The sequence below is a fragment of the Hibiscus syriacus genome, unplaced genomic scaffold (assembly GCF_006381635.1).
Source record: "Hibiscus syriacus cultivar Baekdansim isolate YM2019G1 unplaced genomic scaffold, ASM638163v2 tig00110893_pilon, whole genome shotgun sequence".
In the NCBI taxonomy this organism is placed as follows: Eukaryota; Viridiplantae; Streptophyta; class Magnoliopsida; order Malvales; family Malvaceae; genus Hibiscus; species Hibiscus syriacus.
Genome location: NW_024062901.1, coordinates 677989 through 698638, shown reverse-complemented (window position 1 = coordinate 698638; position 20650 = coordinate 677989). Strand labels below are relative to the sequence as shown.

The following is a 20650-nucleotide window of genomic DNA, read 5'->3' as shown; positions in this document are numbered from 1 at the left end:
GCTCAAATTAAGGGATTAGACAAATTAAAAAAAATCAGGATCAAATTGCATTAAATGAAAATCCAAGGAAACAAATCATATACAAATAGTGACCAAAATGGAAGAAAACAAAGAAGGGTTCCAGCACCGCGAATACGTAACTTTACAATGACATGCTTCCTAATTATATCAATTTTATTAACTATCACGTAAAACTTATGTTAAATGTTAACGACAGGTGATTTTATTAAAATCATTTAAATAGTTTAGTGGTCATATTGACGCATGATTAAATACTACATTTATTAATTATATAAAATATATTCTCATGTAATATAATTAAATGATATTGATGATTTTCTTTAAGGTCGTATAAATATGACAAACATACTAATTAGTTTAATTTATAAATATGTTGGTAAAAATGACTTGTAAGTCATTGAATCTTATTAAATATAATTGGTTAGTTGCAAGGAACGCATAATATATTGGGTAAAATACTTAAATGACCACCTAATTATGAGGTTGATGTTGATATGACCATGATATTTTTATTTTTGGCAATATGACTACGTAAATTTTTAAGTGTTTTCAATGTAGACACTTGCCGTTGAAAACAAGCAATATAGTTGTTGCGGACTTCTAACTCATTGTTAGTCAATAACAACCACATCAGCTACTTCGTTAAATTTTAACGACAAGTTGTTTGATTGAAATTACTAATAAGTTATGTGATCGCCAAGACTGAAAGTATAGTGATCATATCGACACCAACCTCATAGTTAATGGTGATTTGAGTAGTTCACCCTTTAAGACCATGTGGTCTTTTCGTATATCTGTTAGAGAGTTCATACCGTTACGAAGTTCAATTAAAACGGATAACGAGATTGTATGATGAATTATAATAAATATTTGTTTAGATGTTGAGTTTATTGTTTTTCAAAGAATGTTTTATACGAGCATGTTTTATATGAGTAATTTGTTTAGAATATATCCTTGAGGTATAGTCCGAATCCCAAAACCGAGTAGGAGGTTCTCCTCATTAGTTTGTAACAACATTGAGCTCAGGTTTCAAATCGTGGTCGTGGTCGTGTTTTTGGTTATTTCGGGTTTACCGTGATTGCGGCCGTCGCAGGCGCTATTACAGGTGTAGCGGGTAACTCGGACGGCGACGAAACCGCGGACGAAATCGCTGCCGCGGAACATTTTTTGAAACCCTGCATTGAGCTGAGCAAAGAAAATGGGTTTTGTACAATTGGGAACCTGAAAAGCCTACAATGCTCATACACATCTCGTTTTCAAGCATATAATATTACCAACAACAAAGATAAAAAGACAGCAGCAATGCTCAATGTGGCATCATGTTGTCCAATGATAGGCAACCTTGGGTACTGATCAGGTGGGGGCATGACGTATTCATCACCATTGAAAGGTATCCTTCTAGGGAAACCCCATCCTTCTCTGAAAGTGAACACCCCTGGATCTTTCTGCAGCAACATTTCTGTTTGAACATTCCCACCGGCACCTTCCTGAAGCAGCATGTCATTGTAGAACTTTATCCCCCAAAACATACCTGTATCATCTGCACCATATACATAATATTTTGGGTTAATATGTGTTGATAGGAACAAGAAAGGTCTCGGTTGTGAGCAGTTCACCCTTTCTAATTTGGACAGAGCATCACGACCGATGGTACGGCCATAGGTTGGTATATTTTTTCTTTGTAGGATGATTGGGAGAAGAATTATTATAATTGAGGAGGTTTTTTTTATAGAGGTATTGCCAGATGTAGGGTTATTATGGTTATTTGTGGGCTGAAATGCTATATAAATCTTCTTTTTTGCAGGTAGTTTAGGTCTGTCAGTGATTTTGTTTTAAGGATCTTGTTCCCACACTATTGTTGATTTGAGAGATTGTTGGTGACTTCTAATGAAAGGATTTTTATAATTTCTGGATAAAGGGTCTCCAAAGATATAACAATATGTAATTTTGATTTCGGGTTAACATGTAATGTATGGCTAATTTGTTCATTTATCTTTCCAATTAACAAAAAAGTGGTTGAGAAAATGCTTTGATAACTTACTGATGAACTCATATTGGCTAAGTGGCACATAGTTGAAGCTGAAAACTTGTACCACGCTTTCCAGGTTGGGGTGCAATGCGACCGAGTTCCACTCACTATAATTCTTCACGATATTCTGGTTGTGCACGGTTATCTTCACCCTCCGATAGCTTGTGTAACTATTTTTCACGTGCCAATGGATCCATATCGGACACATATGTTTCGAGCACCTCACTAAAGAAGGCGGCTCTCGGTTCTTATCTTCTATTTCCCACAACAATGATGGTGTTTCACCGGAAATGTTCAGAAGAAATGTTCAGAACTATGAAATTATGTATGTATGTATGTATGTATCTATGCATGTATGTAAGGAGGAAGATTTACTTCAAACATTTTGCTCAAGGTAATCCTGGGCAGCTGCAGCTGCACTTGGGACAAGGAACTATGGTACTATTGTAGAATGCAGATAATGATACACAGCACTTGGGAGTAGTTGATGCCAGAAATTGAGAGAGTACATACAGATCACATTCCATGTCCCTGCAACATATATGGTGAGTCTCAGTTCAATCCAAGAGAAAAAACAGGGCTAAAACAATCGACAACCACCATTTGAACTGTACGAACCAAGAGCTTGTGTCCACCGACGACCATCCAAACTATACTTGCTCGGTGCAACCGGAACCGCATGCCCACAGGTATAGCCTTGAATTCCAATGGTGAAATTTTCGGGCATATTGAAGCCAGCTTTTGTGTCTCCCGAGACACTCATCTCAAAGACAGAATCGTATTTAGAGGGGTCTTGGATCATGGAAGATAGGACATCTCCTTTGCAACAATTAGTGGTTTGCATGTTGTACGGGGTACCAGGTAAAAGGTCAACAATGGAAGGAGTTCTTTCACAACAATGAGGCAATTGGTCACCTTTGAACCTGGAACAGTTTCCTTGCTCGGTCGCCTCGGCTCCTCGCATGTTCCAAATTGCCTCATCACCTTTCCAATCCCACCCTAGTTTCCACCCTGGCTGCTCTATGTGGCGATATTTTTGGAAATTAAGTATCGATACTTTCACCTGCAAGTTAAGCAACAATTAAACAACTCAGTCTTTTAAGTAAGGGCGTAAACTAACATAGTGTTCGATGAACTGTTCGTTTGATAAATAAACGAATACGAATAGAATTGTGTTTAATTCATTTATGTTCACGAACAAATTTGTTTGAAAACTCATTTATTGGCTTGTTTATAAACTTGTTTATAAGCTTGTTTACTTGGTTCTCCTTTTTTTTTTCCTATACTTTAAAATTGATAAAAGTAAGAACTAAATCAAACTAATGATGAATTTTAGAGTTCAAATTGTGAAGATTAAGAATTTTAAGGATTAGTAGTGTAATTTCACCATTTTTTAACATTTAAACGAACATGTTTACAAAATCTAAACGAACATGTTTACAAAATCTAAATAAACCAAACAAAATATACCTTAAAAGAATAAACAAATGAATACACGATATTAAAAATTTAGATAAAGACCAAATGAACATGAATAATTAAAAAATATGAACTCGAACACATTCTTGTTTCATCCATACGATTATACATAGGTCGTGGATTTAAGCCCTAAACTCTAATGTAACTATTTTTAATCCCTATATTGTTTGTAAACGATCAAAGTTAAACTAATTTTATAGCAAACGTGAAGGGAGAAGCTATGAGTATTATCTTCAGTTATAGTTTTTTTGTTTGTTCTGATCTTATGTTTCTGACCAGCAAGAAAATGATTCTCCTCTTCACAAAGACGAAATTACCCCTAAAAAGGATGACGTATAAGACAACAATTGTTTAGACAACCCCTACAGTTCGTAGACCCAATTTACCCCCGGAAACACAAGCCAAGAGACAAACAAATGGACATTCTTGACAACTCAGAAAGAAGAGAAGCCTAAGCACAGAGAACAAAAAGACATGCATAAACAGTTGTTTCAAACTTCAAAAAAGATTTGTTTTTTTTATCATTCACAGTTTCTCTATAAACCCAGAAGCAGGATTTTAAAAACAGATCCGCGACCGTGATTTCGGCCGTGATATAGCGGTTTCATCGTCGTCCGAGTTATCCTCGACGGCCGCAATAGCGTCCGCGACGGCCGTAATAGCGTCCGCGGCGACCGCAATCACGGTAAATCCGAAATAACCAAAAACGTGATCGTGACCGCGATTTGAAACCCAGAAGTGAAAAAAGAAGAAGAAACTTACATAATTAGAGCCTGTATTTGATTTCAAAAGATCCCATTTGAGTGTGATGTTTCCGTAGGGATCCAAAGGATCATATCCAACTGCATGTTTATTAATAACAAAAGAAACAGTTTACTGAACCAAATAAAAAAATTAAGAGAAATCCTATTCCTATGTACTTACACGAAGGTGAAATTGAGCTGAAAAGAAAGAAGAAGAAGAAGATGAAAGACGAGAAAATCCGATGATCTTTCAACAACAAAGTAAGAGGGATTCATTTTCATGGCTTTCTTCTCAGATTGGGTGTTTGTGTATAAATGTGAAACAGAAAATGTTGACTGTTTTAGTGATGTAGGATTTGTTTAATGCTCTGAGAGCAGTTTAGGGAAATAAATTGTAATTAATGCGGCGAGGTGAGTTTTTTCTTGGATTTTGCCAAATTTGGGTGCAAAGAACGCCTAATATTTCTGATTTCTTCAATGTTTGCATGTTTGTTTCTCTAAAAATTAAGTATATATTTAATATTCATCTACTATTCACCAACGTATTATATATACATTTAGCTGATTATATTAATAAATAATTGGAAATATTTCAAAGTATATTTTATATTAAAATATCAAATTAAATAAAAAAAACATCAAGGCCAGCTTAATACGGAACAATTGGTGGATCTTTTAGTTAAGCACTTGTACTGTTTCCAAGCAAATATAAAAGACAAAGGCCATGAGCCCTTGTTGGCTAATCTGGTACATGCATGCAGATATTCAATCCTGTGAAGCCACGATTTCTCTGTCCGATAAACTTGAGTGGAATATCAACGAGGATTGTGCGGTCGGCAGGGATACAACTAAATCAAGTTTAATTGAATAAGGTTGTGCCGTCTTCGTTTATTTATTTTTAAAGACTTTTATGTTCGGTTCATGTTTATTTTAATTTTTAATATCACGTTCATGTTTGTTTGTTTATTTTTAAAGGTATTCGTGTCAATTTAATGCACACACACGAACATGTTCGTTTAACGTTCGTAAACATATTTACTTAATGTTCGCGAACATGTTTGGTTATATGTTTAAAAATAGCGAAGTTACGGCACTAGTCTTCACATTTTAACTCCAAAATTTACCATATGTTCAATTTAATCCCTATTTTCATTAATATTTAAAATGTAAAAAAATAAAAAAAAAATAAAAAACGAGTAAATGAAAGTATAAACTTGTCACATCAACAAATCAAATATACATTTGTTTGTATTCGATTGTTTATTAAATGAAAATTCTCCCATTTTTCTTGGACCACAATTGAGCCCACAGCCAATCACATTAAAATAGAGTAGGATTTTCTAACTTTATATTAAATCTCTGTGCTACCCTTTTACATATTTATGCGTTTTCATAGGCACAGGCCTCTCAGTTAGAATAAGGGTAAATTATATGAATGACCACTCAATTATCGGATTGGTTCTGTATGACCACCATTTTCAAAATTGAGTCAATATGATCACTTAACTATTTAATTGATTATAATATAACCACCCGCCGTTGACATTTAATGGAAGTGTTTACCCGGTAGTTAACAAAATTATTATAATTACATATTTGATGCTCAATATTGAATTCAATATTTTTATACTTATTTTTGTAATTTTATATATTTTTTTAAAAAATATAAATATGAAAAAAATATTGACTTTAATTTAGAAATATAAAAACAATAAGTCTAATATGAAAATATTGAATTTAATTTAAAATGTAAAAAATAATAAATTTATTTAAATTTTGTATTAAATACGGTTTATAATAGATATATTCTATTTAATTATAATAATTTTATATTTGTTTAACTGATTTAGAAGTTGTTATATTTTATAATTGGTCTAGGTTCGAATCTTCGTTTGAATAGTTTTTTTTCTTTATTTCTATCATTAGCAATATTATAATAGATATACACTTAATCTAGTGGCTTAGGTGTTTTTCTATCCAATCAGGAGGTGAAATGTGTCACCATTTGATTGGATAAAAATAAACTTAATTAAATAAATTAAAATTTATAAAAAATTCTTCCAATCAATAGTTGACACGTGTTAGATTTTACACACGTCATGATCATATGTTGACATGTGTCACCTCCTGATTGGATGATTAATTTATTAAATAAAATTAAAATTATGACCAAATTGATTGAATGTACAAATATTGAAGATCAAATATGTAATTATACCAATTTTGTTAACTGTAGGTGGTTATACTGGAACTAATTAAATAGTTAAGTGACCATATTGACTCAATTTTGAAAACAGTGATCATATTGAGACAGACCCCATAGTTGGGTGGCCATTCATATAGTTTACCCTAGAATCAAAATGTTGAGTTGCTCTTAAGCTCAACATCAAAACCCGGTTCGTTTCAATATATTTGCAAAGTAAAGCTAGAAGGGGTTTAAATTTTAGAGAAATGGGACACGATATTAAAAGACAACAAAATCATTTAAAAAACGAGACCCAAATAGTACAGACATGGTAAATTAGTATATACACAAATCCTAAGTCTAATATAGAAATAAAGGCATACAAATGCAACTCAATAACTAAAAGCAGTGCCACATTTTCAGCGGCTAACTCAGAAACCAAACATATACAAGAAGAATCCAGCATGAAAGGACAAGAAGAATTCAAAAATAGTAGGAAAATTCGATTTCAAACCAATCAAACAAACAATAAAAACCATGTCTCAGTATCCCGGTTCAAATTTGACTACATTGGATAAATTTATTTACAAACCTAGTCAAGCTTATGAACATCAAAACGGCAGCTAGTTTCTTACGATACCAGATTGGTTACACTGTCACCTGAGAAGAAAAGGGTTACTTAACAGATTCAGAGATTTCCAGATCTCTATAATGTAGGTCGGTTTAAAATTCAGCCGGTGTTTTAGTGAGACCGATGCATTAGTCCAGCTTTTTCCAAAACACGGAATACATTAACTTGGAGCACAATTTCCCTCACTCTGAGCAGTTCAAGGACACAGACATCCCCTTCTCCCAAATTATTCTCCAGTGTGAATTCGTACCACCCCCGACTGAACTTCGCCTTGCCTCCTTTATAAAGACATCGCACTGACCACTGCTCCCATCAGGAAGATGAAGTTTAATGGATCCAGAAACCCCATTTAGATGTTTCTCAGCAAAGCACGATGGTAAATACTGTGAGAAAGAAAGTCGAAGTGCACGTTAAGGCATGCTATAGGATGAAGCCGGAAAAGACATGAACACCACATCATTTTCAATTCTCACCATAATACATCCCCTGTATAAATACGACAGTCGCAGGACAACCCTGCAGAAAGGGTTAGTTGGCTCAAATGCTTTGGCTGCATTAATTGCTCTCTTTCTTCAGCTGTCACGGTTCTCTTTCGGGCTGAATTACTTTCATAAGATCGAAAGCGCATATCAACCTCATCTACATTTCCAGCGGATGACTCCTGTATGTCTACATTCATTTGGCAACCGATCAGAAATTCCAGTTCGTTAAAATAATTTTAAAAAAAACATATAAACCTTAGTTAAGAGGACTTACTAGGATCAACCTTCCGCTTCCTCTCACGCTTTTTGGTTCAGGTGGCATTGCACCTGAAGTATGCAGTTTCACTTCATTAGCAGAATCATTTTAAGTTCAAAAGCACTAAATGAAAAGCCATACCTCGAATAGCTTGATTATTCACACCCCTTGATATTTGAAGGTTAACGTCACCGCCCCAGTTTATGCAGTTGTTAAGTTTAGACCCACCAAACAAATTCTGCAGTGCTGGAGAGACACATTCATCATCTTCAAGTTATTCAAATGGATATCGTTTTCCGTGATTGTATTGAGCACCAACAAGGGCGTTAGTCTGATAGTTTATTTCCGAGTTTTACAAATTAAATATACTGACACTGAAAGCAGAGTTTCCTTTGTATCTGAAAAACCAAAACGTAGCCAACACGGATATAGTAACGCTCTAGGAATTCCTGCCATCCTTCCTGAAACCAAACCTTGTTGGCTTTCTTTATGCCTACGGGCCAAACATGACAGTCAGGAACAGTGATAGCAGCAGCAACAGAAAGTTCATCCTGAATTTCTTAACAAGTTATCGGGGATCCTCTGCAGACACCCCAAATCAAGTTATGTTTATTTATCTGATGAATACTAGAACCGGGATTCAGATGGTTTTAGCGAATAATTTGCAGATGAACTTTCATAACATTGTGAGCTTAAACCTCATGCTGGGTGAAGAAAACTACTAATCCATCCTCGTACCTAAAGTAATACTAGCATCAACATGAGAAGTTGGGATCATTTCAAAGAACAAAAATATGCATCATAACACGTATACGGTGGCATAATCATAATTAAAAATGAAATCCATATGTACTTTTTCAAATGACCAAACATCAAGAAAAGGAAAAATATTAAATTAAGATGTAGATGAACTTTCTTCTCTTGCTCATAAAACACTGAAATATCCACATCATTCGAAGCCCTATTTGACGAAACTCACTAGAAGTATAACTCAAAGAGAGATGCCAAACAAATAGATGACAATCAAAAGATTCCTTGTCTAAGTAATATACACCAAGGATGAAGATTGAAATAAATAACACAGCTTGAATCATCGTGCAATTTTCAAATTTAGTACCAATTATTTGTTTCTTTATCTGAAAGATACCTAAGTAATACAGCCACATCGTAGAGAGTATAAACCCTTCATAGAATATGTATTAATCTATATAGATCTTGTTGCACTTCTACTTTTCTGGTTCCAATAGATTTTGATAGTCTTACAAGCATGTGTCTTTTACCCGAGAAAAAACAAACAAGAGTGAATTAGCCTGAGGTACTCTACTAAATCCAACAAATCCAGGAAATACAGAACTTCATTTTACCGTTATATGGACTAGTTGTGTCTTCCTTACTCCCCACAATGCATACAGGAAGATCAAAGCAAATGCATAAAACCTATTAACTTAAAACCAGGCGGACCAGATAAGTCCCAGTATAGAAACTAATAAGCTTTCTTTCACTCACATGCAGGCGAGATAATGGGAGGTAAACTGAAACGAAAAATAGAAAGTTACACCATTCAAATTTTCTTCATCTATAACCTGTTCAATATATAAGAAATAATTGTCACGCCGAATTAGTGAAAAGTTAGGGCAAATCGAGTTCAGCAACAAACATTACACTTCAAAGTACAATACTAACACACTCATATCATCCATAATTGCATATACTAAAATGAAGTCACACACACATATCATGCATCAACAGTTGATCTAAAAAAGCATCTCCACGGCTTCCATTATAGCACCTGCCTGATAAAAGTAACTTTAAGTGAAAATTGAGATTTTGGTTTTACTTTACCTAGTTCATCCAGTAGGCAAACAAACTTCAGAATTATTTGAACAAAAATCATATCACACCACCTATCAAAACTTAAAATAATTTCTTCACGTTTCTCTAATTTTTGTATAATTTCACCTTGTCTTAACCTTCAAATCTTCTCTCAAAAACATACTTCAAAGTTCAAACCACAAAAGGAAAAAAAACCGCAAACAAAAAACTGGGAGGGAAAGAAAAAATAACAAAAGTAACTAATCTCCATCATCCTCTAATTTTCCAAGAGTCAACTTTGTCCCAAAGAAAAACTTCTTCCTCAAATGCTAAATTACCCTCCAAAAGGGGAGCTATCTACCTACTTTTTGCCAATAACAATATATGATAACCCAGATAAAGTAGCATAACAAAAACAAAGCTTAAAGAGCGATAAAGAGTAGCGTAAAAGAAAAAGAATGGTGGCTTTAGTATTTTTACCAGTCTCTTTTCGTGAACGGTGGTGGAGAGAATAAGCTTATGGAAAAAAGTGCGCGACATTTTGGATAAAGGGTCAGTCAAATCATATAATTATGTTGAGTTTCAGTTTGATTGAGAGACTCTTTTCTTTTTTGAAATTATTAAGTGTACATATTACAATCCTACTCTTTCATTTAATATAATTCGCCTGCTTAAAATTCAGGCACTATCAGATAAATAATAACCTTTGACAATCTTAATATACAGTTTAAAAAAATATTATCAATTTTATTATTATTTAAATAATAAAATTGATAAAATCGAAAATATTATTATTTTTATTAATTTTATTATTTTTTTTACGAATTTTGTTATTGTTAGATACTTTATAAAAAATATTAATATTTTAATTAAAAATAATAATATTTTAGATAAATTTTTATCAATTTTATTATTTAATTAATAACAAAACTAATAACATTTTTTTTACTTAGTGCCGCACTGTAAATCTTCCCCACTCCCTGTGTCCAACTAATTCCCTTTGTTTTTAGTAGTAAAAGTTTTTCCTTTTTCGAATAAAGAAAAAGTTTTTTTTCCCTTTTTCACTAACTCACCAACGGTTAATAGCCGGACACTATTAATATAGGGTAAATTACTTCCTTAGTCACTAAATTAGTGAGTAAGTTCTGTTTTGCTCACTAAACTAAAAATATTCTAAATTTAATAATTAATGTTATAGTTTAAAGACAATTTAATCATTACTCGTTAAACTAATAACAGAAGAACGACCGTTTCAATTTTTGAATTGATATAATAACATGTTTAAGTTTTAAACCTAAGATCATCATGACACTCTACAAATTTAATTTTTAACTATTTAAAGATACATTCAGAAGAAAAAATATTTTTAAAATCTATTTTTTTTCACCATTTTTTTAATTTTACTTGTACATTTTAAAAAATACATATCACCATTATACATGAAATTTCAGCCCGAAACAATTAACTGCATTATTTTAACATCACTATTTTGAATTCTCTAGCATACAGTAAAGTTAATATAAAATTAAATAAGGATACGACAGCTTACCTTAACCTAAATAAATTAATCATTACTAATATTAGTACCTTGCAGCTTGAATGATAACTGAAGTTTAGGTCATTTCTTCTTTTAGTCATAAAAAGCCTACTACAGAGTTGGATGAATTAGTCGGATTATAAAAACAAAACAAAACAGCAACAATGGTGAGTTTGGTTGAACTCGTGGTGAGTGAGTTGAGTGGGGAGCACTGAATCAAAAAGGCAGTGTGGATCGAGTCGTGACCCCAGGAGGAAGATCCTTTTATTTATTCCATTTGTCAAAGACAAGGTTTTAAATGTACACGTGTCAAACCAGGGTGAAAAGGGACCACTCCCAGAATCACATGCACAGCAAAAATAAATAAATGCAACTATTACTACCATGGTTTTCATAACCGGATTGATTACCGAACCGGCCATGTTATCGGTTCACTGGTTTAACCGGTCGAATCGATTCGATCAGTCGGAAGAACCGGACGACGTCATAATTATTTAAAAAATTAAATAAAAATACCAAAAATATTTAATAAAATTTTTTTTATATCACAATTCATATTCAAAGCAAGTTATAACATATATAAGTTAAAAACCATAAAATCAAGTGAAACAAAATGATTCAAATTAACTACAACATAATATTTAAGGTAAAACATATTAAATAATAAATATAATTATATAACTATAATTAAAAAATAAATTTGGGTCTAAAAAATCATAACAAAATGATATTGTTTGGTTTAATTTTTTTTTAAAAACAATCCCACATGGCTAAGAAACATAGAAGATCATCCCAACTAACTTCAATCAAGCTCGAATTTTAGGCTTCAATCAAGCTTCTAATTTTTTTTTGAGTTCAAGCCTTTTCGAGTTGAACTTCATAATATTTAGCTCGTGAGTTTGAATTGAATTGAGCTTACTTTTAAAATTTTCAAGTTTGAGTCAAGCTCAGTAATACTCGAGTTCGACTTGGCTCGTTTAACAAACGACGTCGTTTGGTTTAATTTTAAAAAAAATAAAATAAAATTGGCGGTTTTTCCGGTTTTTTCCGATTTTTTCCGGTTTTCAGCCGGTCCGGTTTGAACGGTTCAGCGGTTCTAGCCGATTCACTAGTAGCGGTTCAACCGGTCTAGATTAAATCGGACTAGACAACGGTTCCCGATTGAACCGGTTGAACCGGCCGGTCCGTTTTCAAAACAATGATTACTACTTCATTCTTCATTTCTTGCCAATCAAATAGCTTTTTTAATTATTTTCGAAATTAAACTCTTTTCGTATATATATATATACATATTATAACGATTTTAATAAATGTAATTATTTGTAAAGTTATTACAAGGAATCGATGATAACATATAATTTGGTAAAGCCTTTAATGATATTGCAAAGAAAAGGAAAGACTTGATTCTTATTCAGTCATATATTCTATGTATAAAAAGGGTAATGATTTATTTATAGGATCATCAATATTTCATACACATTGGAAGGAAAAAATTAATTATTTCAATTGACATTATAGAGATATAGATATCATATCATTATTATGCACACAAAAGTACGAATATATATTTATTTCGAATTCGTATTTATTTTTTAGATTTCTGAAATCGCTTGTCACGATTCGAAATAAATAACGGATATCGCAATTTGTTTCTTGAATGTCCAAGCATACATTAACACCAAATTCTAATTTATGTGTGTACTCGTACACTAATCAAAATTCTCACATCACATTACATATTAAATCGGAACTTATGTTAATTTTGTGTAAAGATAATAACAAAAAGACTTCAATTTCCAAAACCATTTAAAGAAAGAATACGAATATTATTGACTGTGTTTCTCAAATGCCCCAAATACAAATCAACCCAAAATTCCAACAGACGTGTCTCCTCACTGGGTAAAGCCACAAGTACAAAACATTCTGTACAAACTAAATCAACATCCCTATACATTTAGAATGTGAGATTAAAAAAAGAAAACCCTTATTTCCTAAAACAATATATATGTGCATGTATGTATGTATGTATGTATGTATGTATGTATGTATGTATGTATATTCCATGTAGTATTGCTTACTAGTAATTTGGTGTAGTAGTATCACAGGCGAAGGCAACTGTGCTAGCTGACTATATTGTTCTTTCATTTTCTAAGCTTTCATGGATATAAGTGAGACAACATCAAACTTTCTCGGCAAAACCAGAAACTGCAACTTTCTATGCAACTTTAATGTGTTTCTTGCCATGAAGATCCGTCACAAGATCACGTAACTCGGGGAAAATTGATACGATTACAAGTTCTAATATCGCATAAGCAAGTTGCTTAATGCATATAGTTGACTGCAATAGAAATGTAACCGGGAAGTATAAAAGAAATTAGGGGAAATATCAATGTGCATAGAAGAAAATGGCAGCAGGATAAAAACTCAACCTGAGTGAAAAAATAAATGTCTCTCGCACACTGTCTGTATTGCTTTTGCCCGATTAAGCTAACTAATGCTGTCGGAGCTCCATCTGACAAAATTGTTACTCTTTTAGTGGTTTTCACAATTAATTACGGTTTAGCTCCCGGTAAATATAAATGAGACATGTTTAATGAATTTAACAAACATAAATCATCACAATGAACATTTAAGGACTTGGGAAAATCTAGTTAGAAATATAATCATTGAACTCCTGACCAAGGATTTATATCATTTGAAGCAATGATCAAGTGAATTGCAAGCATATAAACTACAGATCCAAAAGTCAGGGAAGGTTTTCACTATGATCTGACCCCAAAAAACCTTACCGAAAAGCATTTTTTTGATGTAGTTTGCTCTACGAGAAGCCTCGAGTTGTTCCTCAAAGGACCCAGGTTTATTGACATTACTCCCACCAAATTGACTGATGTTGTGCAGAGGTGTCTGGTTAGGCTGAATATTATCAAAATTTCTCTGCATGTTCGCTGTTTTTGTAAAGAATGTACCACCTGGCCACAGAATCTGGGAGAAAAACGTGCTATCAAAAGAAATAGAATACAGGGGGTTTTGCAAAACAGAAACCCATCTAAAAGTTTATATGCAAGTAGAACCAGCTCTAAATGGCAAAACTCATGCTTTTACAGCAACGACTCCTAAGCCAGTTAACACTCTAGTTATAATGTGGCTAATTTGTTCAGTTCTTACATCTTGAATCCATCGAATCCCTTGGGTAATAGTGTCCTCCCTGCGAAGCCAATAAATCTTCCTCATAAGCCAGTCACCGATGGCATCCTCCATCACCAGGTGTAATATTTGCTTCGATATCCAAAAGGCCTGTCTTCTGCATCAAGGAAAAAATGCACATGTTTATGCCAAATTATTCTGGAAATAAGTACTTTTAGATCATCAAAGCACACCATTACAGTTTAACAGGATCACATTGTCTGAAAGACCAGACAGTTGTTACTGGCTAAAAGTAAACAAGAAAAAGGATTGAAGCAGAACTAATCAATGGCAGTAACTAATACCTCTAAACCAAGGCTAAGGTAGTGTTTCATTTTGCAACCTGCTTCAGAACTTAAACAGACAAAAGATCCACTAGACACAATACTACCTATCATACAAGATTGAACTGAAAACTCATGATGTTGTGGAATTGAAGTACTAATCAAGCTTTATCCCTTCCATTTAAATAAACATTGACAAATTATGAACATTATCTCAAAGATTCTCAGTTAAGGCAATTCAATCTTGTAAATAATCCAAAAATAAGCAAAAGGTCATAAACAAAATCAAGTTCATTTATATGCTATTCATTAGTTTGTTACAATCATGATTGGTTTCAATGATCGAATCATCTATTACACAAAATTCATTTTGCAGAAAGGACATGATTATGATTAAAGTACAAAATTTCTAACTACTGGAGAAAATCGCGGGCTGAAGAAAACTAGATGCAACTAGAAAATTTTGATTTTTTTTTTATTTCAAGTTATTCGAGTTTAGTTGTTTGAGTTATTCGAGTCAACTTACATCAACCAATCCTAGTCTACGAAATAGCAATGTCTACTACTTGAATGTACAGAGCCCTTTAATCAAGATGACAGATAAAAAAAAAATTAGAAATATAAAAAGAAATACAAGGTACAATATTAGTTTTAGGATAATATTTATAATTTCTAAATGGTAGAATATGACATTTAGCAATTAATTAATCCACAGCTATGGAAATAAGGGAAAACTAGCTCACCTTAGCCAGCCTCTTCTCTTAAGTTGAAACACGTTATCAACTAGATTCAACAAAGGTACACTCACCTTAGGTGGTGTCCACTGCACAAAAATCAATCGGTAAACATTCAAAAATTCCAAAAATGAAAAAAGCTCTTATATAAAATAGTGTAAGCTTAAAAAATATGAAACTTTTCAACTAAAAGATCATTAACAATCGCAATGAATCAAAGCCAGATAGACACCGTGGCACCTAGAGAATTAGTGCAACCAACCAAGGAATTTGATTTCCTAATAATCATACTTTTGCTTGAGATTCTTATGAAAGCAATCCAAATTTTTATTGACAAAGTTGACATTTTAGAAGAGTGCTCTCAAAAGAAAACAACAGAGACAAATCATGATACCTCTGGGGGCACTCCAACTGGATCCTCCATATGGCTTGACGTTCCTGAAAATTTTGTTGAAGAACCACCCTGGCCAGACAATTCAGGTTTAACACCTAAATCATGTTTCTCAGAGATTAAATTCCCAGATCCTCCACCATGCTCTATCCCTCTTGGAGGCAAACCCATTGAGTTTAACTCACAGTCTGGGTGCCAAACATGACCTTGGCAACCAGATCTATCATCCTCATGACCATGGCTACTGTCTTTAGTATCACTTTCTTCATTATCAGAAATGCTGTTCGCCGTCTCCAAAATACTTTGCCTTGAAATGTCTTTAGCAATCTCATCTGCGGTCCATGATAAGGACCTGCCAGAGCCTGAAGGAGAGGCTTCACTAAGGGGAGAAGATGAACCGACAACTTTGCTTATTCCACCATCTGATACTCCTCTAAACTGGCGTACAACATCACCCGTAGCATCATCCACATTTACTGTTCATAAACAAGAGAATTGGAAATGGTCAAGAAGTAATCTAATAAAACAATCCAGGGTATGTGAAAATGGCATGATAACCAGAAACAGAAACAACCTACCTGAAAGGGTTCTCATCACCGATGAAGATTTTCCAAAAGAGTAGTTCTTCAAAAGCAAATGTCACCCGCAATTAGAATGAGATGTCATTCGTCTTAATTCCTACATGTAGAAAACAAAAGTGCACCCAATGTGATATGAAGAAGATACACACCTTTGAGGAAACACTTAAAAAGTCCCACACTTCATGTTGTTCAGCCACATTAGCTATAGACAACAGATCCTGCAGATAGGCGCTTAATTGAAGCACAGGTTGAAAGTAAACATCCTACAAAAATAGAAAGAAGAAGAAAGAAAGGTTAGGAAGTAAAATTACTTCCAGATACTTGTCAAGCTGAATGCATCGTTTGTGAACAAAAGAGTCCTCGGTGCTTGATGAAAATATCCTTTTGGGAGGCAAATGTAATGTATAATTAGGAATTTCTTTAAGATGTCGATGCAATAGTTCAAAATTTCTGTATCTGCAGATCAGAAAAAGAAAAAAAATTGATATTAGAGAAGAAGAAAAATCAAATTATTATAGTTTTCCATTATTCATTTGTGAGAAATGGGCCCTTAAAAAATGACTCTTTTGTTTACCACACACACACACACATGTACACAAGCAGTTGGGGTGAGATAAAACCTTCTCTTAACAAACCAAGTTCTGTTTTCTGCATCTGTCACAGCAATTGAATAAACTGCAAAAGATTTTGATCCAAGTTTCTCAACGTATGCTCCAATAACCTGCAGAGAGACAGGAATAGCAAATATAATTACAGATCACATAAAATGTCTATGGCTACAATTAAACACCAACAAGCACATGAATCTGTTTTAATTTATATCCCATGCCACTTATGAATTCAACAGGCAGTTCAAATTTCAAATTCTCAGAATTTGTAGCAATATAGACAGGAATGCTCACCCGACACCTAAGCTTGGGTATGTGAGACTCCTCACTGCGAAGTACTGCATTTGAGGTAACCCTACCACTAGATTCTTCACTATGCCTACCAAGATCAGAGCTGTAGAACTCAGAAATAATTGGTTCTCGAATATCTCCTGTAAATGCTTTCTTTGTATCAGGTTCAACAATAAAATCGGAGGAACTACTGCATCTCTTAAGCCTACTTTTATTTCCATCAGCAGATTGTTCACTAGCATCATTAAAATTATTAGCATGATGATCTCCACCAAATAACAATGAGGTATTAAATTCTGAAGCCAACTTTGTGCCTGTTGTGCTACCATCACATAATTGAGCGTCAAGATTTAAACCAGGCATTAGCTGCATCACAGTTCTCTCTTCACTTCCTGCAGAAGTTCCAATCATGTTGGTAGAGATTTCACTTCCTGGGTTCCCCATCAACACAGCAACCTTAGGAATAGATTCTTGAGATCTTGCTTTTATAGATTTTTTCTCCTTCTTTTTGTAGTTTCTTCCTTTTGTCCACATGTTTTCAAGATTTTCAGGGGCAAGAACTTCAGTTCTTCTCTGAGTTGCTGCCTCTAATTTTCGAGCCCAGTCAGCTGGTCTAGATTGCATTGATTCTTCCTCATATCTGTTACAATCTGAATATATTTCTTTCTGATTGTCAGTTCTAGCCAACATCAAATCTGTTCCCTGACTATTTAAGGATGCAATTTTCCATGAGGTAGAGTCATCTGCGCGTACTTCAACTGAAGACTGATCAAAACCTTCCATCGCGTTAATCATATTATCTTTAACGGCAAGTAGAACAGATTCAATTACTTCATTGATATACCTGACAACATAACATAAGTAGGAAAAATAAATGATAGAATGAGGCATATTTGCTAAGGCAAGCACCATATGTTATACCAAGGAAGAATGGACCATCATGAATAACCTTTTAGGTATTCTCTCTTCTTTTGCCTACAATGAGCAAGAGTAAGATTCTAACCAAGAAACCACTCTAGTTGTATAATGTCCTTCCATGCCAGATGGCTTCTATTCTAATTGTGCCACTCTTTCTAAAAACCAAATAAACACAAAATAAGAGTGCATGTCGAAATCAACTGTCAAAATTCTTAAACCTAAAAGTTTAGGCAGTCTCTAAACAGCACTGTAGTTTTATATTAAGTACTAACTGCATCTTCTGCTACCTTGAAATTAAACAAACAATAAACCATAGCTCAATAACCTACCCAGGGCTTGCCAAATTCAAAAGAGGTTGCACAACCACGCAAGTAACAATCTCACAAGCAATAGTACGAACCAAAGGACATTGAGCTTCTCGTGGTCTTAATACTACTGCTAAAACTCCACCAATAAGCCGTTGAATAACCTGAAAATGAAAGTACAAGGAATTAAACAAAAGCAAACCACAAAACCTAAAGGCAAAATATGTTTTGATTGGAAATTTGGAACACTCAACTCACACCTTGTACTCACTCTCTGGTGAAATTAGTGCAGGATGAAGCTCTTCAGAATCCATAAGATGGTGTTTCAATCTTTCATCCCTTTCTTCAGATGACAATGTTACCATAACATCAACACCTATTGCAGCTTGGTTTCTTCTAAAAAGATCCAAGTGATCTCCTATCAAATCAACTATATCCCTGGAACATTAAACAACTGTTTAAAATCCTTTTAACTTAAAAAAAATCGTGAACAAATATTTTACAATTGACAAACCTTCTTAAACCAAAAAATCTACCTTGTAAGCAAATCAACAAGGTTTATCTCTTTCGCCCTTCCTGATATTTCACCTATAGCATCCAAAATCACATCACGTATCAACTCAGGGGCCTCCCTATCTGGAGTAATCTCCGAATACCATAAATCAACAACAAAATCCTTGAGTATTTTATCAAGAAGCTCATTGAGAGCAGCCTCCACAATAGGAGAATCAATTTTCCGCTTCCACTTGATCGGAGAAGGTGAGCTGGAAAGACGAGAATCATTCAAGGACAACTGTTTCTTCTCCAAATGAGACAAATAAGATGGACGACGAACTGTTTTAACTTTCCATTTGAACTCAACCTCATTAACCATAAACCGCAATCCGGCAACAAAAAGAATCGCTATAGGTAAATTCATCCACATTGATGTACTCGTATCTACAACCATTAACAAAAGCAAGAAAATTACTTATAATCAATTCTAAGAACTTCAATTCATTAATTAATTTAAATTTAAAATCTAACATTCAATTTATTCCAATTAAAATGGAATAGCCTAAAGAACTTCAAAGCAAAGAAAACAATTCTACGAAAACAAAGTATCCATGCAAAGTAAAATCAAAGAATTAGACAAAATTAAACCGCAAAAAGAAAAGAAAAGAAAAGAAAAGAAAAACTTACGAGTCAAGAAGTATGTCACGGTAAAGGTAGCCAACGTCCACCAAACCGTCCGTACTTTGGCTTCTTCGATCAGATCCTGTATCGTTTCCATCGGCTTCATTTTCCAGCTTTTCTTTTCTTTTATTTTTTCCCTCTCTCCGATTCTATTTTCTTCCAATTCGCGGAATTCAATCTCTTGATTTTCAAGAATTTTTCAATTCATTTTCTTATCCCGGAGGAGAAAAAACTAATAGTCGGAAAAGAAACAGGAAAATGATTGAATCTTTCTTCTTCGATCAGCTTCCAGCAGGGTTTAATTTGGAATTAGGCGCAACGAAGAAATAAAATAACAGAGGAGAGGGAAATGAGAGTATCTGGAATTTGTTTTCCTTTTACTAAATATATTTGAAAAAGAAAAGAAAAATAGTAACGTTTTTGGGAGATTATGATCGGGTGCGGACATACGACGTTAGAGTGTTTTCTCCCAAATATCAACTGGCCTGTAGAGTCTTGCCACGTATTGAATTTGACATGTTTATCCCCTAAATTTCCATATTTATTTTCTCGACGTAAGTTCACATGGACATCGCTAAGTTTAGGTTGTCATCGAAATATAATACAAACCAAAATACGGTTCCAAGTGGATACAATAAGGCTTCGGTGAGGCCGATGACGCGTCCAATGTAAAAAAGACTGAATACTATTAGTAGATTTTTTTTAAGAAAGTACGTGAATGCATTAAGAAAAAGTAGTGTCCCAAAATACGTAGTTTGAAAGAAAATGTGGAACATTATAAGTAGAGGACATCGATGTAGATGTGGACGACTCGACGCCCAATTTGCAAGATCATGAGTGCTGGAGTTAGCCAATCGTCGAACATAGTGGATTTTAATATGAGGATTAGAATCTATTAGTTAGTGAGCTTCAACCAATGATAACTCGTCACGGACAAATCAACCCGTCGATTTAGCAATTGGCGAACCAAATTACAAGTATCGCTCTCAATAATAACCTGCGGA

General features: G+C 33.9%; 1 protein-coding gene and 2 pseudogenes across 2 annotated transcripts; all 3 read right to left on the bottom strand.

Annotated features, from left to right (window-relative positions):
• Window positions 1–1277: 1277 nt before the first annotated feature.
• LOC120145341 lies at window positions 1278–4548 on the bottom strand (annotated as a pseudogene).
• A 2463-nt stretch (window positions 4549–7011) lies between these two features.
• LOC120145445 lies at window positions 7012–10178 on the bottom strand (annotated as a pseudogene).
• A 2816-nt stretch (window positions 10179–12994) lies between these two features.
• Window positions 12995–20050, bottom strand: LOC120145733. 2 transcript variants are annotated; one of them, XM_039159489.1, is made up of 15 exons: window positions 19653–20050; window positions 19007–19409; window positions 18731–18908; window positions 18495–18634; window positions 17251–18091; window positions 16969–17069; window positions 16660–16804; window positions 16498–16566; window positions 16346–16391; window positions 15771–16243; window positions 15386–15465; window positions 14341–14476; window positions 13965–14157; window positions 13605–13687; window positions 12995–13513 (listed from the first exon to the last, which is right to left on the bottom strand). In XM_039159489.1, exons 1-15 carry the CDS (start codon window positions 19750–19752, stop codon window positions 13391–13393), a joined length of 3111 nt encoding a protein of 1036 aa, XP_039015420.1. In that variant the 5' UTR covers window positions 19753–20050; the 3' UTR covers window positions 12995–13390. The 2 variants fall into 2 exon arrangements, with proteins under 2 accessions (XP_039015420.1, XP_039015421.1); XM_039159490.1 differs by having other exon boundaries at window positions 19007–19263; window positions 19653–19781.
• Window positions 20051–20650: the final 600 nt, after the last annotated feature.